The sequence below is a fragment of the Trichosurus vulpecula genome, chromosome 4, assembly GCF_011100635.1.
Source record: "Trichosurus vulpecula isolate mTriVul1 chromosome 4, mTriVul1.pri, whole genome shotgun sequence".
In the NCBI taxonomy this organism is placed as follows: Eukaryota; Metazoa; Chordata; class Mammalia; order Diprotodontia; family Phalangeridae; genus Trichosurus; species Trichosurus vulpecula.
In genome coordinates this window covers 208,499,088-208,525,385 of record NC_050576.1, presented here as the reverse complement: position 1 = coordinate 208,525,385, position 26,298 = coordinate 208,499,088, and the positions used below count along the sequence as shown (strand labels likewise).

Sequence of the window (26,298 nt, the reverse complement as noted above, 5' to 3'; positions counted from 1 at the left end):
GGCCAATGGAAAGAAAAACAACCACAATAAAAGAATCAAAATTGAACGTTGTGGAATTATAACGACCAAGCTTGGCCCCAAAGCAGATATGATAAATCACTTCTTTGCGGTGGTAGACTATGGTTCTGGAATACTGCATATAATGTTAGAACTTTTTTATGTTTGGCTGGTTTTTATGAACTTTTTTCTCTCTTTTTTATTCTTTATTATAAAGGATAACTCTCTGGGAAGGGAGGAGGTGTGGGATATATGGGAAATGTAGGTGATATAAAAATCAATAAAATTTTAGAAAGAGATATTAAGGTTTATAGATGTTTGGTATGCAGGTTAACACCAGTACACTTACTAAATCTGAATGTAAGATGGTTGGTCATGTGTCTACATGGATATGTTGACAATGATTATCTCATTTATTCATTTGCAATGTATCATGAAATATTTACATTTATGTCTGCACAGTGAAATGGCTTCATAGATTTTATTGTCTAATGTTAAATAAACTAATTCTCACAAAGTCAATGAGAGACTTCGAAAGTTTCCTGCAAAGAAACTATGGGTCAAAGATAATGCTAATTGTGGGAGTATAAGCAAACAAGAAGATAGTAGGACTGGCATTTCTCCCACTCCCAGTATGAGCTCTTTGCCAGTCACATTACGAGATAAATACAGTGATTTGACCAAAAAAAATTGAAATCATCAAGATTAGTTGAAAAATGGATTGACATCTCTATCACTAATAATGAACCGCTCCCTCCAGTGTACATTGTACCTTGAGATAATAGCAAATGATAGCAGGAAGTTATGTTTAGTGAGACATTTAAAAACCCAGTTTTTAAGGCCAAAGTATTTTGTGTCTCCTACAGAAACTTTCGTACCTGTTCATTAACATTTGGAAACTAAATTCTCAAACTTGTTTTAAAAATGTTCTGTATGAAAAGGTTATGTGGGTTTTGAACCTGTTGTTAAATATATAACATATATGTATGTGTATTATGTATGTGTATATAACAGTTAGGTGGCACAATGGATAGAATGCTGGACTTGGAGCCAGAAATACCCGAATTCAAATCCTGCCTCATACTTACAGGGTCACTTGGTGTGACCCTGGGCAAATCACATAACCTCTATAAGCCTTGGTTTCCTCATCTGGAAAATGAGGGTAATAATAACACCTACCTCATAGGATTGTTATTCTGAGTTCACATCAGATAACACATAAAAAGTGCTTTGCAAGCTTTACTGTACTATATAAATGATAACTATTAGTACTACTACCACTACTATTACCACCAGTACAATTTGTTCTATTTCTGCTCCTGCAGCTGCTACTACTACTACTATTACTACTACTTCTTCTACTACTATTACTACTACTACTTCCATTACTACTACTACCGCTACTTCTACTACTACTACTGTTACTACTACTTCTACTACTACTATTACTACTACTTCTACTACTACCATTACTACTACTACTTCTATTGCTACTGCTACTTCTACTACTACTACTTCTTCTACTACTGCTATTACCACTACTTCTACTACTACTATTACTACTACTACTTCCATTACTACTACTACTACTACTACTTCTACTACTACTACTTCTACTACTACTACTTCTACTACTACTATTACTACTACTTTTACTACTACTATTACTACTACTACTACTATTACTTCTACTACTTCTATTGCTACTACTACTTCTACTACTACTACTTCTTCTACTACTACTATTACTACTAGTACTTCTACTAGTACTACTATTCCTACTACTACTACTTCTACTACTATTGTGGATAGTTCACAAAAACAAATGATTGATATCAGGGAAGATTAAAAAATTGCAAGCTAAATGTCAATTTAGCTTTTGAATATTTGGTGAATGAGATTGGGATATGAGTATTATGATTAATAAGTTCAACTCAGCAGTGTATATCTTCCATTTGGACTTAAGTCTCTTTGTAAGGTGACTTTTTTAGTGATGACAACCAAATTGATTGACAAACACTCCCTATGTGCCCTGAACTATGCTGAGCAGTAGGTATAAAATGAAAAAGTAAAAACAATTCTTGCTTTGAAGGAGTGTGCATTCTAAAAGAGGCACATGTATACATAAACCAGTATAAACAAGATAAATATGGGTTAAATGGAAGATAGCTTAAAAAAGAAGCTGTGGGAATTGAGAAAGACCTCCTGGAGGAGATGATGCTTGAGCTGAGTTTTAAAAGAAGCCAGTATTTATAAAGGGAGATGGCAGGAGGGAGACCATCCTAGGCCTTGCATTCAACCAGTGGACAAGCACAGAATCAGAAAATGAAGTGTCATATGTATGGAACAGCAAGTAACAGAAGAGTTTATATTGGGCCCTAGATTTTTTTTTCTATTACAAAGAGCCATTGGAGTTTATCGAGTTGAGATGGATAGGGAGTAACATGATCAAATCTGCACTCTTTGGAAAATTACATTAGCGACTATGGTGAAGAGAGATTGGACGGGGAAGACACAAGGCTAGGAGTCCAATTAGGAGGTTAAAGCAATAGTTCAGGGATGGATGACAAACCAGGTGAAGAAATGAATTGAAGTTAGAGCTAGACCTTTCACTGGCTATATCACAAAGTGTTAACCTACGATTAAAAAAGAATAAAGCATATTCAATAACACTATCACTACATATCACCTTATTTCACTAATCATTGATCAAGACTTTTATACCACTAATAAAAATTTTAAAATCAAAATATTATTTAGTTCCCATTTTTATCCTATTTAATTTATGTTTTGGGTATTTATAACGCAGGTATTTGTATAACAGTGTATGTGTATAGTTCAAATAAGTGTATATAATTAATATATGAATAAAGTAGTATTAATTTTTAATTTGCACAAATATATTGGCATGTTAGTACAGTAGTATATGGGTACATAATAATAATAATAACATTTATATAGAGCCTACTGTGTGCCTGACCCTGTGCCAAGCACTTGACAATTACCATCTCATTTAGTCCTCACAACAACCCAGGTATGTAGGTGCTATTATTATTCTCATTTTACAGATGAGGAAACTGAGGCAGACAGAGTGACTTGCCCAGGGTCACATATACAGACTTTATCTATATTTCACAAATTTAGTGTTATACTAATATTTTATGTATATTCTAAAGCACAAAAGAGGGGGAACAGTATGACATGAAGGTGAAATAAATCATGTTAATTTTTAAATTTTGTATATTAACAGTATAAAAAGCTTTCTCAATTAAATGTAACTATAGGGGAAACACCATGGTGTAGTAGATAGAGAGATGGCTTCCAAGACAGAGAGATTTGGGGTCAAGTCTCACCTCTGACATATACTGACTTTATGATCTTGGATGAATTACTTAACTTCTTGGTGCTCTGAGGTTACAAATCAAAGAAAAGGTGCACACTTTCATGAGTAGAGGAAATTTTCTCATCAGGAGTTCCTGATGCCAGTGAAATCAAATGTCCTATTTCCATACCCTGGGGGTATAGGAATTTTTAAGTGTGTATAACTACATGCATTTGATTGAAATGGCATGTAATTAACAGCATTTAGACACCATTAGATTAGATAATAAATCTACTGGAATACTGGGGAATTGGAAAAAATGTTTCTAAAACTAAAAATGATTCACTTAAAATGTTAATGTAAGTTCTTCACCTGTGTTGTTGATAATTAACAGGCTGCTGAGAGGACTTTGTGGTTGCTGTCCAGGAGAGAGGAAATACATTTGAGGAGAAAATCTCCAAGGAACAGGATGATAAAATGTTTGAATCAGTATATTCTCAAGAACAATGGGTATCAAAGTAACCGCCAATAACAAAAATCTAGAAAGAAGAAAACATCACACATGAGTATAAATTCAGTTTTGCTTTGTCCCTGTAAAGAAAAAAAATGTGTCAAGGGCAGTCTATGCCTGAATACTACAGCACATTTCTCCAAAGAATTATTAAATGCTTGACAAAGTGTTTTAACAGTCTGTCCACAAGGCAGGCTTGGGATTTTATCTGAATAACACAGATTATTTATCTGCATAACTTAGACTCACTCAAATAATTTAGTACTTTAAGGATATCGAGCTAAGTCAAAATTTGGTCATGGGGACACACACACACACACACACACACGCACACACACATGCACGCACAATTAACATTATCCAAAGAAAATAATGATAGGAATGACAAAAAATCTTTGGACTAATTTGAAGTTATTTACACACAGTGGGTGCCAAATTAATTGAGAGTATAAAAGCCTACTTGAAATCATAATACATATGAATTGAAACACTTTTTTGCTTCCAGATATATGTCAAATGTAGAGATGCGGGAGAAATTAGGAATTAAAAGAATCTTAGGGGCAGGGGACATATATTCATTTAGAATACCCCAAAATGGTCTTGGGTTAGTTACAACCAACATAGTGTCGTTTGTAAACAGACACATTTGGAAAGGACTTCATCATGACTAAGGAAATCCTCAGATTGGACCTTGAATTGGGCCTTATCATTTCTTGATTTATCATTCTTACAATTTCTGAACTTCTTGATCTTCTGGAAAAAAATTGGCACATATAAGCTGTAATTATTTTCATAATAACACATTGGGGAGCAATTGATTATCATTAGTACTACAATACGGGATGATCATGTCCCACGGCATGTTGTTCCTTGTTGCCATTAAACTCAATAAAACCAAATCCTTCAGCTCCTTTATTTGTTTCTTTACAAAGGAGAACCTTTGAGCCACTTTTCCTTTAATTGAAACTTCTTCCTGTCTTCTGTTTTTGTTTATAGAGAGATATCAAGATTATGCAACTTAGTTCTTCTGGTGGTATGTTTATTAATTGGTCTCTGGACAAGGATTTCATAATTGTTGGTACCAAGAACAGCTAAATTCGGGTTTGTAAGTAGTCTAAAGATTGTGATTTTTGGCACCAACTATCTCCTTTCCTACCATTTTGCGACTGTCACCACAGAAGAGAGAGGGAGCTCTATAGGACTGAGACATTTTTTTCTTTTTTTCATGGCAGAAGTATTGGTCACCATTCAACTAGCCTACTGCTGAGGAGCATATCTGTGCTTTGCTAGCTGATCCTCAGAAAGCAGAGATAATCTGTTGCCAGGACCAGACTTGAAGCCTTTTTAAACACGGCAAAAGCTGCTAGAGTTTATGCTGAGCTGGTATAGACTTCAAGAATCCAGGGTCACCATGATGAGGCTTCAGAGTAGGACTTAATGGAGAAAAAAAATTTTAGAGAGCAAAAATATATATTTGTGTCTTAAATAAATCAGAAGGATTCTGATACTCACAATGACAGAACAGCTTTCCCATCATGCTTTAATTTTAAGAAGCGAACCCTTCCAATTGCACAAATTTGTTGTCTCCAGAGAGCCATGCCACCGACAGTCTCCATCTTCTCTCCAGGAAGAGAAGGGAAAGTTTGATCTGGTTCAACAAAGTTTTCAAAATGTCTGGTGACTTCTGTTTGCTCTCGCCCAGGACTGCCAACATCTGCAGGTATGTTGAGAAAAGGACAACAAAAAATAAATTCCTTATAAATAAAATAGGATTCAAAATGTAACAGTTTCCTTTTTAGGGATATCTGAAAAAGAGTCCTCAGATATTCTACTTGTGGTGTCAACTCAAATCACAAAAGAAACAAATTAAGACAATGATTATTTTAATTAAATACAATAATCATACTTAACTATTTTCAAAGTATGGACTTAGGTAGGGAAGAAACAAAAAAAAAGATAAATACAGTCTCTGTCTTCAGGGAGTTTATACTCTAGTAGAGAAGTTGAGATGTACATAAAAGCTTACAATGCCTTTAAAATATTTTTATTATTTCACAAATTATATATGGGTATGAATTACAAGGGCAGCTAGGTGGCACAGTGAATAGAGCACCAGCCTTGGAGTCAGGAAGACCTGAGTTCAAATCCAGCCTCAAACACTTACTTAGCTGTATGACCCTGGGCAAGTCACTTAACCCTCTTTGCTTCAATTTTCTCATCTGTAAAATGAGTTTCTCCAGTTTCTTTCCCAAGAAAACTCCAAATAGGGTCATAAAGAGTTAGTACTGAAGTGTCTAAAACAATAAATTACAAATGAAGATATTGAATCCCCTTAGCAGAATGTAATCATCTTGAGGGAAGTGGCTGGTTTGTTTCTGTCTGTGTAATATTGGTCATAGAAAGTATACTCAGATATTCTCTTTCTGCTTCCAGGTAACTGTTATAAGTGACAGTATTTTAGCATGCTGGAACGAACTGACTTTTTCAATTATGTGGCTAATTCTAAAGGTTCCGTTGTTATCCCTACCCTGTGAAAGTGGCAGAGGAACAGAGTGCTGGTTTTGCTAAAATAAAGGACAATTTCATATTACTGAAACTTCCAGTGAGGGATGGAAGCTATACTGGCCCTTCCCTATCTGGCATCATGGCAACTACTCTCTCATGAAAATTTTCTATCAGAAGTTTTACCAGGACCATCATTCTCCACCCAGAATAAGGGGATCATCTGAAATCTCATCATCCTGCTGATTGAGTTAGTTTTTATATTCAACACCTTCTCAACTTCCTCAGCCTCTTCTCCCCTCTGATTGAAGAGCTAAAGAGTGGTGCACTAAACTCCAGCCAAAGCCTTCTTTTATGTCCTTCAGTCATTTTTCAGTCATGTCCAACTCTACAAGACCCCATTTGGGGTTTTCTTGGCAAAGATATTAGAGAGGTTTGTCATTTACTTCTCCAGCTCATTTTGCATTAGAGGAAACAGAGGTATCGTAACAATTTAGATCTGAAGATCTTTCCAACCCATTAATAGGCCATGTCACCTACTTATATCACAGGAAGACTGAGTCACATATGGTGGAAGGAGCTTCCTGACAGGGAAAAGAAGTTATATCACAGGAAATGGAGAGAGAGAGAGAGAGAGAGAGAGAGAGAGAGAGAGAGAGAGAGAGGGAGAGAGAGAGAGAGAGGGAGAGAGAGAGAGAGAGAGGGAGAGAGAGAGAGACAGAGAGAGAGACAGAGAGAGAGACAGAGAGAGAGAGAGAGACCAGTTATTGCTGCTCATGGCTGCTCATGGCTGCCATCGTGATGGTTAGAACTGAACAGACTGACTTAGCTGTACTGTGAGTTTGTTTTGGGGAAGACTGAGCAGGGGGTCAGAGAGGTTTTGCGATGGCGAGGCTCCATGTTGTGATATTATGTATGGAATGTTTTACTGCTCTGATGGCTTGTGGGATATGGTTCTCTGGTGTCTGAATAAATGGTTTACTTTTTCTACCTTCTATGTGGAGAGTCTTGTATACTTTGAGATACAGAACCACAGAGGCATTTTGACAATTATCATCTAACTTGTTATTATAACCTTACTGATACAAGAGGTAAACAGGGTTAAGTGACTTGCCCAGGGTCACACAGCTAAGTGTTTGAGGTGAGGTTTGAAGCCCAACACTCTATCCACTGAGCCACCCAGATTTCTATACAGAATACTGAAATCTGAATTTTCAGGTAATTTTCAACATTTCATCAATAGCTCTTGCTTGCTTTTGATTCCATGGAACATCATGCCCCTGTGCCAAGTAACTCTGCCCATTCCCTGCCCCACTAACTTGTGTGTCGACTTCCTTTATTAGATTTTAAGTGACTTGAGGGCAGAAACTTTCTTTTTCTTATTTGTATCACCAGTGTTTGGCATAGTGCTTGGCATGTGGTAGGTGCTTCATGTAATTTAAATACTTAATAAATACTTGAATTGAGTGCTTCTAGGACAAATGGAAGGAGGCAGCTAGGTGGCACCGTCGATAGAGCGCTAGGACTGGAGTCCAGAAGATTGATCTTCCTGAGTTTGAATCTGGCCTCAGACACTAGCTGTGTGACCCTGGTTAAATCACTTAACCCTGTTTGCCTCAGTTGACTCATCTATAAAATGAGCTGGAGAAATGAATGGCAAATCACTCTAGTATCTTTGCCAAGAAAACTCCAAATGAGGTCACAAAGAGTTGGACAGGACTGGAAAATGACTGAACAACACCAAAAGATCGGGAAGAGTCTGTATTTAACTTAGAAGAATCAGTTTCTTGAACATTTCATATTTACCTTTGTATATTATGTGGCTCCTTGCATAATGCCTTAGTACACAGTACTTGCATAATAAAGAGTCATCAAGAAAGAAAGTCGTGTATGTTTGTTGTCTCCACTGCCTTCCCCCTTACTCACACCTCCAATGTTTATAACACTTCTTATTTCAACACTCAGTTGAAAAACTGTTCTTTCCAAGGCCACCATTGATTTCTTATTTGCTAACTGCAATGTCCTTTTCTCAGTTTTCATCTTTCTTGATTTCTCTGAATAATTTTATACTGTTGACCATCTCTTCATCCTATATACTCTTTCTTCCTCCTTTTCTAAAACCATGAAATTACCCTTTCTTGCTTCTCCTCTGACTTGACTGGACATTCCTTGGATTCCTTTTTTGGGCCATTACCCATGTCCCAGGCCTTTCCTATTGGTTACCTTAGCTTCTGTCCTAGACTCTCTTTTTTCCGTCTCTAAAATTTTGATCTTGGTGATCTCATCAGCTCCCATGGGTTCAACTATTACCTCTATGTGGACGATTCCTAGTATTTTTCCTAAACTCCAATCATACATCACCAGCTGATTACTGGACATTTCTACCTGGATCTCTCATGGACATATCAAACTGAACATGTCCAAAATAGAACTCATATTTTCCTCAAAACTCATCCCTCTTCCCAACCTCCTTATTTCTGTCAGGATCACCACCAACCTTTCAGTGATCTGTATTCAATTCCAGAGTTATCCTTGACTTTTTACATCCCTTTCCTCTACATATCTAGTTGACAAGCCTTGGTTCTGCTTCCTTAACTTGTGTCACATCCAGTCCTTTCTCTTGGTTTCCATATCACCATTTTAATTTAGTTCCTTATCATCTCTTACCTAGACTATTGCAATAAGCCCCCTATTAGTCTTCTTGCCTCCAGTCCCAGTCTCTAGCCCATCTTCCATACAGCTGTTAAATTGAAATTTCTAAAGGGCAGTTCTGGCCAGGTCAGTTTCCTTTTCAGGAACCTGTTTGGTATTTAGCACATTTCACAATATGGGTCCTGTCTTAATTCAAGACTTCTTGAATAATAGTCCCATTCATTCACTATACGTTCTAAGCAAACTGCCCTCCTTTCTGTTTCTCATACATGACTTACTAACGCCTGCCTCCATGCTTTTTTCACAAGCTATTTCCCATGCCTGATATGCATACCTTCCCCATCTTCATCTCTTAGAATACTTAGTTTCCTTTAACATTTAGTTTATGAACCGTCTCCTATGAGAAGTCTTTCTTGAGCCCCACAGTTAGTACAACACTGGTGCAGTTAGTACAACACTAGTTAGTATAATTCTAGTCAGCTAGGTGGCATATTGGACTTGGAGTCAGAAAGATCAGAGTTCAGATATTTCCTCAGACACTATTTGTGTGTCCCTGGGCAAGACACAACTATTTCTACCTGATTTCCTCATCTGTAAAATGGGGATGACAATAGCATCGATCTCACAGGGTGCTATGAGGATCAACTGAGATACCATACATAAAATGCTTTGCAAACCTTAAAGCCCTATGTAAATGCTAGTTACTTTATAGGTGCTTTGTATATATTTTGAATTTACTTATCTGTATACATGTCGGTCTGTAATGGGATGTAAACTCCTTTAGAGTATGAACTGCTTTGTCTTTTTTAAAATTTTATTCATTTTATTTTAAACTCAAGAAATAAAACAAGCATTTCCATAACAGTAGAATAGAAAAAGATGATTGTACATAAAACTACAAATCCATTATGTATAACTTGCTATTCCTTTTAAATATATAATAAAGTTATCATGTAACTTCCTTTTCCCCCCTTTTCACCCTCCCCACCTTTGCCCTAGAGATGGCTACCATTACACGTACACACACACACACACACTCATGTGTATGTGTATGTATATATATATATATATATGTATATATATATGTGCATATACCATTCTATACTTTTAATTAGTTCTTTCTCTGGATGCAGATAGTGTCTGACTTCATATGTCCTTTGTAGTTAATTTGGGTATTTGTAATAGTCAAAATGACTTAGTCACTCAAAGCTGTTCTTAAAACACTATTGGTGTTACTACATACAATGTTGTCTTGGTTCTGCTCATTTTGCTCTTCATTATTTCATGCAAATCTATCCATGTTTTTCTAAGTCTTTTCATCCACATAACCTAGCATAGGGTTTGACTGTTAAATGATCAAATGATAAATTGAATAGGTTAGCACTGAGTGAGGATGCAGAATTTTATATACATATATATACACATATACATACATACATATACATATGTATATATACATATGTGTATATACATATATCCCCAAGTAGGTCCCCTGTTGGTCTGCCCTGGCAGTGACAACTAAAATGACAGTATGAGAGTCATCCTTTTGGGCTATAATGTTGTCTACTATTAAAAATATAAGTACTTTATGGAAAAACACAGTAACAGATATTGAATGAATAAAGAAATGTTAAGCATTTTTTGACCACTTACCACGTGCCAGTCACTACACTAAGTATCGGGGATGCAAATGTGAGAAAGTAATACAGTTCCTGCTCTCAAGAAACTTTCATTCTAAAGGGTGAAGACATACGTGAAAGGGGGATTATGAGGAGGGAGCACGCAGAGCGACAGTTTGGAGATGGTCAAGAAATCAAGAAGCCTAGTTCCAGGCAAAAATAAAGAGAAAGCTCACTTATTGAGTACAATTCACTTTTTGGACTACTTTCTGGTGGGAGGGAGATGAGGAATATGGCTAGATTGTAGGTGACATTGTTTTAAAACAGCCAGGAAATGACATGGAGGCCTGGAACTGGGCAAGATAAGGCAAAAGCTCGCCTCTCAGAGCTGTCAGGGGCAGAGTGTAGGTTCCAGTAGGAGGTGAATGGCTGGAGGACAGGCAATATGGTTGCAAAATGGCCAGGAAGTATTAACTATTAATGCCTTAGTTTGAATCAGATAAATATGTTCTCTGAATATTATAATTGGCTAGATAAAATGTTATTGGGCAGGGGAAAGGTGGCCAGGTGAAGCATGGGGAAGTAGATACATAGCTTTGGGTCTTGGATTGGAACCCTTGAAAGTCAGGGCAACTGAATATACTTTTACAAACATCATGTGATAGATAGTTCCCCTATTAATTTTCAATGCTTGTGACATTTTTTACCTGCTTCATCAGTTGCTGTTTTTCCTTCTAGTTTCAAGAATACCTCAGTCAGAGTTGTCATGGAAACACCATAATTCATAATGCCTTGGTCAGTACAATTATCGAGATCATTGTAAAGGTCTAAAGAATGGCCAAAAACATGTTAAAACCATAAAAACTTTTGTGAATCTGGGAGTAAATATATTTATCAATAAAAATAGGCATTTTGGATGAATATTTTTGCATAGAAAAAACTCCCCCCAAATAATGCATTAGATCTAAAATATTTTTATATATTCAAAGTATACAAAACACTAATTGAAAGCATTTTACAAGAGATTCTTTAATAAGAAATAGAAAACCTTTAAATATATTACTTCCAAATATTAATAGCATCTCAACAGTTAATTTTTTCTGCTGCTTTTGGCCTACATTCTCTCATTGGTTCAGGGCAACCTTCGAAGAATCTCAGACTTGCAAAGGGTCTCAGAGGTTACATGCTTCAAACCAGCAAGAATTCATTTTATGGTACAATCTCCAATTCAAGTCTGCTTGGAGTAAGGAACTCACTACCTTTTAAGGCTATGCAGCCTACTTTTGGAGTGCTCTCATAATTAGCAAGTTTTTCCATGCATGAAACCAAAAATCTGTATTTCTGAAACTTTTACTCATTACTTATAGTTTTCACCCTCTAGAAATTTTCACAAGTTCAATCCTTCTTTCTCATAATAGTGCTTCAAATTCCTTAGTATGCTTATCACATACCTCCTTCTGAGTGTTCTCTTCTCCAAAGTAAAAAATCTTTAGTTTCTTCAATTTATCCTTATATACTTAACAGTTTTAAGTCCCCTAACCATTATGATTACCTTTCTCAAGGCATACTTAAAGCTGCCAATGTCTTTTCAAATAGTAATCTTTCCTCCTTATTCAAACCAATTGGCCCCAAAATTTATTTTCTCATTTTGGTATTATTTCTAGATTCTGCTTTTAATTACCCCTATTATGTTACCTGGAAATAAAGCTGTTCTTTCCAAGGGTAATGTGTATACAAGTTTTGATTCACTTTCAGCAGTTAATTTGGCATCAGGAATGTGATGTTTAATGAGTGACGTTATTCTCTCTATGTCACAAGATTCATTTCTGTGCAAACTGAAATATGATAAAGAAAAAATGAGTATAACTTATTTGTTATTGTCTCTATCACCACCACTATCACCTTAGAAAAATGTAAATGTTTATTGTGTTCATGACATTTTACCAGGCTTTTTAGAAGATTAAAATTGTAAACAAAATGAAATCCCAGGCTTTGAGAAATGTATCATTTGGGGTAGGGGGGAAGGAGACTAGGCATGATCATGTGGAAGAACTAGAGTAATAATTTATAGGTTTCATTATATAACTGTCATCCAATAAGTTTTTATATAATTGTAGAATCCTAATACTGGAAGGGACATCCAGGTCATCTTTTCCAATCCCTATCACCTTAATAATAGTTTTCTTTTTCCTTTTGTCATCCTGAATTTCTGTCCCTTTGTCCTGACAAAATTATTTATCCAGTGTTCCAAACCTGACCTTAGAATTTCTAAAGAAATATAAGGCTACTGTTTGTGGATAGCTATGAATTTCTTCTAAGTAACTCCAATTACAATAAATTCCTACACATCCTTTAAAGCCCATCTCAATGGCTATTTCTCCCAATCAGACTCCTCTGGAGCCCCTTTCTGTAATAGAACATTGTCAATTTTTGTAGTGTATAGAGATTCAGAGGTGGCCCAGTGTATAGAGCGGAAGCCCTGGAGGCAATAGGATATAACTAAAAATCCAGCTTCGGACATTTATTAACTGTGTAATTCTGATCAAGTCACTTAACTTATTTTTGCCTCAGTTTCCTCAAGTGTAAAATGGTGGTATAATAACACCTATTCCCGTGGTTGTTGTAAGGATCAAATGAAATAATATTTGTGATATACTTAGCGTGTTTGGCACATAGTAGATACTTTAAAATACTTATTTTCTCCCTTCCTCCCTCCCTCCATCCATTCCTTCCTTCCTTCCCTCTGTCCCTCCCTCCCTCCTTCCTTCCTTCCTTCCTTCCTTCCCTCCTTATGTGCCATAAATGCAACTTAGACAATGACTTCATGAGAGTACTGATTGGAATCCCTATGGTCCTTATTTCTCCAGGCTAGTGCAGTGGTCTGAGCACAGGAGGCACCCAATAAATATTCGTTGAACATAATGAATTCATGAAAATGTGTGTGTGTGTGTGGGAGGAAAGTTCTTGTTTCATTCAACAGGCTTCTAAGCAAGTGACAAGCAGAAATGATTCTATGGTACCCACATATCGTTGGCCCATTTTAACTTCCTGTATGTAAATAGCCCAGTTAACCATTAATTATTCATGGAACATACTACTTCTTCAAATGAAGGTAAGATGGGGCTTCCTCACTTGAGTGGCAGGTTAATTTTCCTAAAAGAACACTGAGATTCTACATTCAGCTATGTAATCCTGAGCAAATCATTTAACTTCCCTTAACCTTAGTCTCTTCGTCTATGACATGGGGTAAATGATAACATCTACTTCACAAAGTTGTCATGAGGAACAAATGAGATTTTATATACATATATATATATATACACATATTTATGCATATGTATGTATATATATATAAATGTAAAATGTTCTTTACAAACCTTAAAGCAGTATATAAATGAGAGCAACTATTGTTATTGTAGGGAAGGAATCCTCCACTTACTTAAAAATCAAAACAAAAGGCAAAAGTTGTTTTCAAGTTGAGAGTTTAGGGAAGAAAGAATTTTTCTAAACTGTTATATAGATGCCCTTGGACTATAAGGAAAGCTGAACACCACCGAATAGACACTTTCAAAGTGTGTTACAAGAGAAGACTTTTGAGAATCTCTTGGACAGCCAGGAGATCAAATCAATCAATACTTAAAGAAATTAATTCAGGCTATTTGCGGGAAGGTCAAATACTAAAGCGGAAGCTTAAATACTTGAGTCACATAGTTAGAAGATGGGACTCATTGGAAAAGACCCTGAAGTTGAGAAAGATTGAAAGCAAAAGGAAAATGGGACAGTAGAGGATGAGATGGGTAGATAGTGTCATAGAAATAATGAACATGAACTTAGACAAACTTCAAGAATTAATGGAGGATAGAAGGGCCTGCCATGCTGTGGTCCATGGGGCCACAAAGAGTTAGACACAGCTAAAGGACTGAACAACAACACAAATGTCTCTCTCTTGAATCTCTTCTAGTAGATTTACTATTCACTGATGATGGTCATCCCAGAATGTAATAGCATCAAAAATAATGGAACTTAATAAATACTTAACAGGAGAGAAATCATGACACAAATGACATGGAATACAAATAGTAAAGAGATTTTTGTAGAAGATTGCAACTATATATCGCCTATGCAACTTCGGATTAAACCATAAGTGATTATTTCATTAGCAGCAGGGGGCTGGTTCCAGGAAGTATAATGATTGGGAAGGTGGAGGTTGTGAAATAGCAGCATTTTTTCAGCAAGAAAAGGAATAGAAATTATTGTTCTGTGTGTCCTGGAAATGGTGGCTATAACAGCTGTTCATCCCTAAATAAGTTATTTCTGTATTATGTTGCAAAACCATCCTAAATATCTACACTAAATATCACAACTTGAGATTTCATGCCCCTTTTAGCAACTATGGCCCAAGAAACCTCTGCAGAACTTGGGAATCCAGAAATAAATGGGACCCATGGGAAGAGTGAACTTAAAGAGCACATTTTGGGGTGTGACATCAGAAAGGGACATTCTAAAATGCAAAAAATCTGTCTTATACCATTAGGTATTGGTGATGAAGTGGTTTTAAAAGGTTATAATCACAGATACGAAGAGATTGTCTAAGTTTCATATTCAGAATTTGACCATATTCTCAAACAGGTGATATTGAACAGGTATTGACTAGCATTTTGCTTGTTGTTCAGTCACATTTCATTCATATCAGAATCTTCATGACAACATTTGGGATTTTCTTGGCAAAGATATGGGAGTGCTTTACCATCTCCTCGTCCAGTCCATTTCACAGATGAGGAACTGAGGCAAACACATTAAGTGACTTGCTCAGGATCACACAACTAGTCTGAGGCTGGATTTTAACTCATGAAGAAGAATATTCCTGATCCCAGGACCAGCACTCTATTCACTGTGCCATGTAGCTGCCCAAGGTATAGGCACAGAGGTATGTTGGATTTCATAATAAAGGAATTGTTAATCCTACAAAAATGCTCAACCCAGAACTATTTTCACTTTTCTTAACAAAAAACAGGAGAATTTTTATGAGAAGGCAATGTTATAAAAGATACCACCTATGACCTTTTTTTTTAATAATTTATTTTTACTTATTTTATTTTAAATATTCTCTCCCTAACAGTCATGGCAAGAAATGTTTTGTGGGGACCAGAGTCCCTTCATAATGCTGACCTCAAATTGTTGGTAATGCCAGCTACTCTTTGCCTATTATGGATACATCCTTCAAGAATTCATCTAAAGCTTCCTTGTATCTTGTAGTAGGCTTAGTGTCCCTCTTGTTTACATAAGTAGGAATGAGGAAATACCTCTATGGCTGCAGCACAGATAGAAAAGAGACACATAATCTCTAGTCAAAAAATTGCATATTCTCACAGAAAGTCTCCTTTTTAATGAAAAACTAAAAATTGCATTGACGATTGATCCAGTGCCCCACAGAGTGCCATGTCATTTTCTATTGGGTGAGGCAAATAGGAGAAATTGTGAAGGAAGGTTTTTTTGCTCTTTTGACCTGACATGCTCTTTACCATTCTCATGGTCTGCTGCTATTGTGACCTAGGACCAAGAGGGATCCATCAGAGATAAAGAGACACCTGGGGAGCCATGTCTATTGACTCCACATTTGGCAATGACTGATATTAAATCTGGCTTCTCATCAGGGATCGTTAATTTCTAATACCTTCTTATCTCTTGATTACTATAGTAAAGCTTTAATTCTTGCTATTGTAGTTCAAGAATGGTCATTTGAGGTGAATACAGAATGTGAGTCCCCTCAGGACTAATTCAGACTTTATTTGGATTTTCTTATCAGTAATGAGTTCCATATGTGTGGTTTCTGCTGGGTAGAATTGTGAATATACTTTTTTTTCTTAAAATTATATGCTTCAAACTTCAAGGAGTATTCTCTATGTTAGTCACATTTCTTAAATACCTAAAAGTATTGAAACAACAAATCTTTAAACTTCCTCAAGTTGTAGTACCTTAAGTGATAGCCAATCCCCCATTTTTTCTTTAGAAACAAAGAAGAGCCTGCACACTTCAGTCTCCCACTGGATATAAAGACTTTCCAATCTGAGCAAAAAGAAGCAATGATAAAGTAGGTTACGAAGTTGTTTCTTCAGTTAGAAATGTTAAGTGTGAATGTAGGTAGGTTGAAGAACAAGGTGGACTTTATGAGACTGTCTATAAGTGGTTGCTCTGTGGTCTCATTGTATTGAATATACCACTTACAGTTAAAATGCAAGATTTAATCTGAAGCACAATAAATTTGATGCATTCTAAAGCTAGTCACAACTTCTAGGTTATTTTTGTGTTATCCAGAACTTTTTGGGGGGGAGATCCATATACAGGTGGAGGGCAAGGTATCAAACTGAATACTTTGGAAATAGCTGATTTTTCAATAGGATGTCATTGTTATATGACGTAGAGTTTTCAAATTGACTGCTCTGATAAAAAGAAAAAAATATAAAGCTTTTTTTTTTCTAATGTTGCTTGCCAAGAGAATTCACAATAAATGAACAAACCTTCAGATTAAATTCACTGATGTAGTCACCAGTATACCTTTGGAAATAAAAGTGCTACCATAATGCAGACACTTAACATATGGAAAAAAGGCTCTCATATCCTCTATCACTGTGTTTCCCAGTGTAGACATGGCCCTAGATAAGATCCGTGCTTCCCTGATTCCCCAAATTCTTGACGATAGTAAGGAGAAGAAACTGAGTGTCACCAGCAAGAAGATCAGCCTCATCCATAAACTGGGTACTGAAGAGGATCACACGGTTTTCTTTGTGCTCCTTTAAGAGGTGCCACACTTGATGCCTTGAAAAAGGATCCAATCCAGCAGTTGGTTCATCCAACAACAAAACCTACAGAGGATGAAAGCAAATAAAAAGACCTTCTGATTAAAAGTCAGGCTCTTTTGGAAAGCAGCATAAAAATCTTAAAATGTGAGTGTGTGTGTGTGTGTGTGTGTGTGTGTGTGTGTGTATGTGTTTGTATGTGTGTGAATATACACATAATAGGATTGGAGAAAAACTCTAAAAAGATTGCATTGCATTTACTAGTAGACTTCTTCCTACATTTTTCTAATCACAAAGGAAGAACATGAATTTGTTTCATCGATAGTTTAATTTTCTTTGGTCTGAAACCCTAAAATTCAATCCCACTTACCTGAGGATCACCTAAAATGGCAATACCAAAGGTCAGCTTCCTTTTCTGTCCACCGCTTAGGTTTGCAGCAAAAGTGTCTTGAATACCTTTCATTTCCAACTCCAGACAAACTCTTTGCACCTAACCAAGAGAGAAGAGCAAGTTCAAAAAACTGAAAATCCTTTAGATTAAACTCTTTCTTTTCACTATCCTTTAAATGCAGATAAATTTATTTCAGGTGCTCCCTGCCTAAAGTTTATCAGTTGACTCTGACATAGATAATTGAACAGAAATAGTTAGATTTTCGTGATGAATAATTTAAATTTTCTCTTTATCTATCCTAAAATGTTTACCTACCTCTTGTTCCACCAGTTTTGAAGGAACCCCTTTGATTTTAGCATATAGCCTGAGGTTCTCTCTCACAGTAAGGAAATCAATATGTACATTAAATTGTGGGCAAACACCAGTGATCCTCCTGATTTCTTCTAAGTCCCACGTTTCAGTGAGGTTGTTACTATAGATGCTAGCAAACCCTACAAAAGACATTTAAACAATTAAATTTGTAAGTATTGTGCTAACTTCTAGGTTTTGTACAGTTGGGAAAAAATTACTGTATTTATAAACACATAATAGGCATAACAGGCTTTATTTTATAGATAATGAATTACAAAACTTGTCAGTTGAGAGATCCACAATATTCTTAACATGGCACAAAAAGTCAGAACTAGAAGATCATCAGGTGCAGGGAACCTGCAGCTTCAAGGCCACATGTGGCCTTGATTGAAAAGGGTCCTTGGGTGAGACATTTTGACTGAGTCCAAGTTTTACAGAACAAATCCTTTTATTGAGGGGATGTGTTCTGTGAAGTTTGGATTCAGTCAAAGGGCCACACTTGAGGACTGTAATGGTAATGTAAATTTGAAGATCTTCCCATCCAATAATAGGCCTACGTGTCCTGCTTACATCCCAGGGAGCCTAAAATCACATGTAGTAGGAAGAGCTTGCTGAATGAGTAGAACAGGGAAGGGTGGAACAGGAAATGCTCAGAGCAGTTAGAGCAGAGGGAGTGAGCAGATGCAGGCAAGGAGTCAGCTAGGATTTGTAAGTGTTTGTGGGAAGGCCCCAGCAGGGGGAAAAGCTATGGAATGGAGCTGCTCTCTGTAGTGATAGTGTGTTTTAACTTCTTTTTTGCTTGGATGGATTGGTTTTGGGAATTGGTTGTCTGGTGTCTGAATAAATGTTTTGCTTCTTCTGTCTTCTATATGGAGAGTCTGTTATATTTTTTGATACAGAACCAAGTCAGCATATCCATAGCAACTGTTGTGAATATTGCCTTGGTGATACAAGAACCTAGAGGGCCACATGTGGCCTTGAGGCTGCAGGTTCCCCACCCCCGATTCTAGTTCAATTCCTTCATTTGAAATATGAAGTCTCTCTGAGAGGTTAAGTGACTTGCTTATTGTAACCTCCTCTTTCAATCATTCTCTCTGTCTATCTGTCTATCTGTCTTTCTCTCGCTCTTCTGTCTCTGTCTCTTGGTCCCTCCTTCCCCCTCTCTCTGTCTCTCTTTCTTCCTGTCTCTTTCTCTCTCCTTTCTCTACCCCCTTTCTTGTTCAATCTCTATTTATGAATTTCCCTCTCTATTTTTAAAAATATGCCTAGGTCTCCCCCCAAATTAGAATGCTTTCTTTTTCTGTTCTCTCTATGCTCTCTCAGTGCTATGATCTATTCCCATTAGTTTAATTCTCATGCCTAGGTAGATGGCTCTCATATCTCCTACCAACTTCCTGCTGCACATTTCCACTTAGAGGTCCCATTGTTATACCAAAACCAATATGTAAAGATCTTTCTCCCAAAGCCCTCGCCTCTTTCAAATTCCTTTATTCCTGTCAAGGTTACTGCCATCCTTTCAGTCACCCAGGTCCAAAACCAGAGTTTTCTGTGACTGTTCTCCCTTCCTTGCTCTCCATAGCAAATCAAATTGTCAACTGCCACAACATCTCTGACAATTGTTGCCTTCTCTCCGCTCATGCTGCAAGCACTCTACTTCAGGTCTTCCTCACTTCTCACTGAGACTATTGCAACCTGTTATTCCCCTACTTGCTCTCCTTCCTTGTAATCTCCACCTTCACTAAGCCATCTTTAGCAGAGGGATCAAAATAATCTTTCTAAGCCATATTTGACTATGTGAGTTCAGCAACAATGTTACTAGCAGCTTCCGTGGAGTTGTAAGGCCAATAACACCAGCACACAGGGCTACTAGCACAGGTTTTTTGATCTGCTTTTCTAAGGAAAGCAACTTTAAGGGGTTTACAATCTCACTTTAATTAAACATACATATATCATTTACTTAGTTCAGGGAGAAAAATTAGCACCCTGAACTTCAGAGAAAGCGCAAACAGAAATTACAAGGAGAAATTATATAAACAGAGCAAATAACACAAATCAGCAGACAGGGCTTCTGTCTGTCCATAGCAATACATACATAGTTATCAACATCTGGGTTTTCAAAGCCAGGGGGCTCCTTAACGGCTACCCAGAGTCTTGTCTGGCCAAATCATACTAATGCTCTTCCAATGAGTGAGCCCCCAAGCAAAATGTTAACCTCAGAGTATATATGCAGTTCTTCAGGGTCAGCCCACAGAAGGTGTCACAACTATGTGACTCAAACTCATGTGATTTAGGCTTTCTTGTGACTTAAGCAGATCATCAAAGACTCTTGAATCAATCAAAGACTCTTGATTCAAATGAAAGCAAGACTCAATCAAAGGCACTTGATTACCTGAGTGCTGAGAAGCACTCCAAAAAAAAAATAGTGAAAAGTCCCACTTTGCTTGCCATTGCAGTCAGTACTTGCTAAACACCTACTTATTCCTTTTATGATGAAATTCAAATTTTTCACCCTGGAAGTTAAAGCCCTCCACAATTTTATCTTCCTGACATTTCATATTGTGCCCCTTTGCCCACTTAAAGAAGTTCCAACTAAACTTACTAAGTTGTTATTCTTTGAATTGGGCTTTCCAGTTCCCACCGCCATACCTTTGCACAGGTGATCCCTCATATCTGGAATGCACTCATCTCTGCTTAATATTTTTAGCTTACTCCATGATTCAGCTCCACTTTCAATGTGAAGCCAATTCTAATAGTCAGATTTCAGGAAATCAAAGTTTCCTTCCAGCTCTAATTCTTTGATCTTATGAACTGTCTCAACTACACTTTCCACCAAATCACTGATGCTCTCTGCTCAGCCAAACCTCAGCTAACTACGGGGTATGAACTAGGCCGGAAATATTCCCTGTTGCAGTCTCTATGATACTTGAATGTTCAATTTGAATTAAATGCAATTTAATAGGATTTAGATACACAAAGGACTTTGATGATCATTTAGCCCAACATTCTCATTTTCCAAATAAGGAAACTGAAGCTCATATAGATTCAGTCTCTTGTCCAAGTTTACTTGGGCAACACACCTAGATGATGCCAGAGATGGGATGAGAATTCTGATGCCTTGACTCTTAGTCAAAGGCTCTTTCTACTCAATACTGCTTCTTTACATATTGGAAATTAATAATTTTTCCATGTCTCTTGATCTGTTTATCAATCATCTTGTGGTTCAGAAATTTATCACTCACCATCTGTTGGGGCAGATAATCCACTAAGAATATTTATTAGTGTTGATTTCCCAGCTCCACTGTGACCAAGTATTGCTGTGATCTGGCCCTCATAGATATCCAATTGCAAACCTAAGATCAAAATAAAAATTATTTTCTTTTAATAGCTAAAATTTACATAGTGTTTATTATATGCCAGGTACTGGCACTTAATATTTATTATTTCATTTAATTCTTACAGCAACCTTGGGAGGAAGGTGCTATTATTATGCCCGTATTTTCCAGATAGGAAAACTGAGGTAAACAGAGATTAAGTGTTAGCCCAGAGTCACTTAGTAAGTGTTTGAGACTGACTTTGAACTCATCTTCTTAATTCCAAGTGGAGCACTTTATCCACTGCATCACAAATTGGTAGACCAAAATGTTGACATAAGGATTATATCATATTGAGGCAGATGATTGAAAAAATTTGGAATGAGATGATTCCAGGTTGTTTGGTGCTCAGATCTAACAGTGTGTGATTCAATGATATTTTCATAGTTCTAGAACCATAGGTAAAAAGCATATATCAAAAAAATCTAATTTTCTTCTAATGTATTTCAAAAGAATGTCACACAAATCTTTTATGTTTGACATGCTAATGAGAAGTTATTTGTTGAAGAGAGTTACCTACTTCCACCACTTCTACCTAACACAGTTTTAGAAATGGTAGATGTGAGAACACAACTTAGAAAATAAATTAGTATCATAAAAGGCAAATCTGCATTTCCAGATGTGATGAAATCTGGAATATTTAAGAGGACTCGATCAAAAAACTGAAGTAGTCAATTACTTATATTTTTTAATAAATCAAAGTATAAAATTGACATCAATTACTTTAACTTACAATACAGCAAAGTAAAAGACTATAGTTTAAAACAGTAAGATGCTTTTTGATAAAGTAAAATGGTTTTAAAAGTAAATGATAAAGTATATAAAAGACAAAGTAAAAAATACTTGAAACTCCAAAGAAAAAACAAAAGAAATGCCAAATGAAACTCAGAAAAAGTTGATAAAATGAGAAATATCATTTGCAATCATTACTAAAAATATTACTTCTGTGCACATTAACCTATCAAAAACATATACAAAAGAACAAAATATTTTCAAAAGAATCAAAAGTTTTACTAATGGGAGAGATAGTCACTGTACAACAAGAGATCTATAGATGATCAAAAAATGTGAATAATCCCAAAATCAATTTATTAATTTAATACGGTAACAGTTTTTATTTATCAGAGCTCTCAATGAAGAATTAAAGTATATAAACACCAGGTTATAAAAATTAGGACACATGATGGAGAATGTCTGCAAAAAAGAAAGAGTCTCTGAAAGAAAGAATGATAAATTTCAAACTCAAATATACAGAAGTAGAAGACAATTTGGCAAGGGAAAAAAACCTGAAAAGAGCAAATGAATGCTCTTTTATAGGTTGAATATAGGTCAAATTGACTGACCTTGAAGACAGAAGAAAAAAGATAAATTAAAGATCACGGATCTCCCAGAAGAACAAGCTCAATTAAAAAACATAGTAGACTGTATTAATAACAAGGACAACAAAAAAAATCCCTAAGATGATATCAACAGATGCAGAAGAAGCCTTTGACAAGATGTAGCACCCATTCTTGTTTAAATCACACACACACATGCACACACACAAAAACACGAGGTGAGAATTATGTATAATAGGGGTAGACATATTAAGAGCAAGGGCTAATCAAAATTGTCCATATTGACAATCTTATTTAATATAGTTCTAGCAATGCTATCTATAGCAATAAGATTAAAAAAAAAAGAAACTGAGGGATTAAGAACAGATGAAGAGTGATATGGTGATTTATTTAGAGAATGAATTATCATAGTGTACTGACCAAAAATTAATTGAAATAATATCAGCCAAGTGGCAGGATGTAAAATAAGTCCACATAAGTCATCATTTCTTCACATTACTAACAAAGCCAGCAACAAGAGATAGAGAAATTCCATTTAAAGTGACTATGGACCAATTGATAAATGGTTAAAAGATATGAACAGCAGTTTTCCAAAGAAGAAATCAAAGCTATCAATAGTCATATGAAAAATGTTCTAAAATGATATTTTTCTTGCTTTTTTGTAACATTACTAATACAGAAATGTTTTGTGTTATTTCACACTTTACTTGGTATCACATTGCTTGCCTCTTCAATGGGTAGGGGAGGGGCTAGAGGGAAGAAGAGAATTAGGAATTTAATTTTTTTAATTGAATGCTAAAAACAAATTTAAAAAGTAAAATGTGGAATGTACAAAATACTTCAGAATATAACTACAAAGACACACTATATGAATACAGCAATAAAACACTTTTATATAAAGACAGACCTAAATAATTGGAGAAATATGAACTTCTCGTTTGCAAGAGGAGCCAGTGTAATAAAATGACAATGTTAACTAAATTGATATACTTATTCAGTGCTATATTAATCAAGTTACCAAAGGATTACTTTATAAAACTAGGAAAAAAATAATGAAATTCATCTGGAGGTGCAAAATGTCAAGAATCTCAAGGGGAACAATGAAAAATAAAGCAGGGGTAGAGAAGGGGGGGACCTACCAGTACCAGAACTAAAGCAGTATTCATGAAAATGATTTGGTACTGCTTAGAAAATAGAGGTCAATCAGTGGAACAGATTAGGTATGCAACATAACAGAAGAAAACAAAGTAGCCTAGTCTTTGAAAAACTCCAAAGATCCCAGCTAATTGCATAAGACCTCTCACTGTTTGAGGAAAAAACCATTGGTAAAATTTGAAAGTAATCTGGAAGAAACTAGAGTAGAGAATTTTGATTAGTCCAGTAACCAGACATGATTCCAAGGGACTGATGATGAAGAATGTTACCTACCTCTTGATGGAAAAGTGAGGGACAGAATATGCATGATGAGACATTGATTTTTGGACACTAATGTGGGAATTTGTTTTTGTTTTATTAGTCATATTTGTTATGAGTGTCTCTCTCCACCACAGGTGGGGGAGAAGGAGGGGAGGGAGAAGAGAGAGAAAAATAAATGCTTGTAATTTAAAAAAAATACAATAACAGAGGGAAACAAAAAGAACAGAGACTGATCATGATAAGAGCAGGGGGTCAGACTCTCCTCCTTGCTGGCAACACAGTGACTACAGCCAAATAACAATCCTTCCCACTGACACTTCTTCCTTCATGAATTTATATTTCTAAGAGTGAGGCAGAGCAGTATATAAAACGTGAGGACAATGTGAAATGAACAAATGGTGGACCAAAAAATGAATAGCAAATTTGTTACTTGTCCTTTGTTTTCAAGGAAGACCCAAATGACATCACTATGTTAGGGTCAAGGTATGGTGTCAGACCTATATGAGCTTGGAAGGCTCTACCACAGGTCAGGTACAAATAGTCCATATGAATATTTGGAGTGGAGAGTTCTCTAGATTTGTACATCTCACATTTCTTTTGAACTGTTCCAGTTCTGCTTTGCTCATAGAATATAGCGCCTTCTTTGATGTGGGCATGCGATTGTAGGTGGTCCTGTGCCAGTTTCTCCCATATCTCACAATCATTTCCAAAGTTCTTCAGAGAGACCTTACTACTGACCTTGTATCTCTTCTTCTTACCACCATGTGAACATCTGCCCTGTGTGAGATCCCCATAAAATAATTGCCTTTCAGGCAAATGTGCATTTGGAATTTGAACAACATAGCCAGCCCAACAGAGGTGTATTCTCCACTGTAGTGTTTGAATGCTTGGCAGTTCAGCTTGAGAAAGGACCTCAGTCTCTGGTACCTTTATCTTGCCAGGTGATCTTCAGAATATTCCTAAAACAGTTCAAGTGGACTCAGTTCCATTTTCTGGCATGGCACTGGTAGATTGTCCAGAGTTCACAGGCATACAACAATGAGGTCAGCACAATGGCTTTGTAGATCTTCAGTTTGATTAATTTATTTATTTTTAGTTTTAAACATCCATTTCCACAAGATTTTGAGTTACAAACTTTCTCCCCATCTCTCCCTTCCCCCCACCCCAAGATGGCATGTATTCTAATTGCCCCTGTGCCCAGTCTGCCCATCCTTCTATCACCCCATTCCTCCTGCAATCCCCTTTCCCTTTAGTTTTTTATAGGGCAAGATGGATTTCTATACCCCATTGCTTGTATGTCTTATTTCCCAGTTGCATGTAAAAACAGTTTTTAACATTTATTTTTGGAACTTTGAGTTCCAAATTCTCTACCTTCTTCCCTCCCCACCACCCCTCCTTGAGAAGGCAAGCAGTTCAATATAGGTTAGACATGTTTTATTATGAAAAACACTTCCATAATAGTCATAGTGTGAAAGACTAAATATATTTCCCTCCATCCCATCCCATCCCCCATTTGTTCAGTTTTCTCCTTTGACCCTGTACATTTTCAAAAGTATTTGCATCTGACTACCACATCCACCAATCTGTCCTCCCTTCTATCATTCCCCCCCTTATCCCCTTCCCCCCTACTTTCCTGTAGGGTAAGATGCCCAATTGAGTGTGTATATTATTCCCTCCTTAAGGCTAATCTGATGAGAGTAAGGTTCACTCATTCCTTTTCACCTACCCCCTCTTCCCTTCCATTATAACAGCTTTTTCTTGACTCTTTTATGTGAGACAATTTACCCCATTCTGTCTCTCCCTTTCTCCTTCTCCCAATATATTCCTCTCTCACCCCTTAATTTAATTTTTTAGATACCATCACTTCATATTCAACTCACCCTGTGCTCTCTCTCTATATATATGTATATTCCCTTCAACTACCTTAATACTAAGAAAGGTCTCATGAGTTACAAATATCATATTTCTGTGTAGGAAAGTAAACAGTTCAACTTTAATAAGTTCCTTATGATTTCTCTTTCCTGTTCACCTT

The 26,298-nt window shown here is 36.4% G+C and overlaps 1 protein-coding gene across 1 annotated transcript in view; it reads right to left on the bottom strand.

Moving 5' to 3' along the window:
- The window catches only part of LOC118848114 (ATP-binding cassette sub-family A member 10-like), a 118,251-nt gene that overhangs the window by 49,015 nt on the left and 42,938 nt on the right, over positions 1 to 26,298 (bottom strand). Inside the window, 9 exon segments of the mRNA XM_036756868.1 lie at positions 3,692 to 3,858; positions 5,343 to 5,544; positions 11,311 to 11,430; positions 12,299 to 12,438; positions 16,579 to 16,669; positions 17,328 to 17,466; positions 17,771 to 17,890; positions 18,107 to 18,282; positions 21,382 to 21,492. Coding sequence (XP_036612763.1) covers positions 3,692 to 3,858; positions 5,343 to 5,544; positions 11,311 to 11,430; positions 12,299 to 12,438; positions 16,579 to 16,669; positions 17,328 to 17,466; positions 17,771 to 17,890; positions 18,107 to 18,282; positions 21,382 to 21,492 — 1,266 coding nt within the window.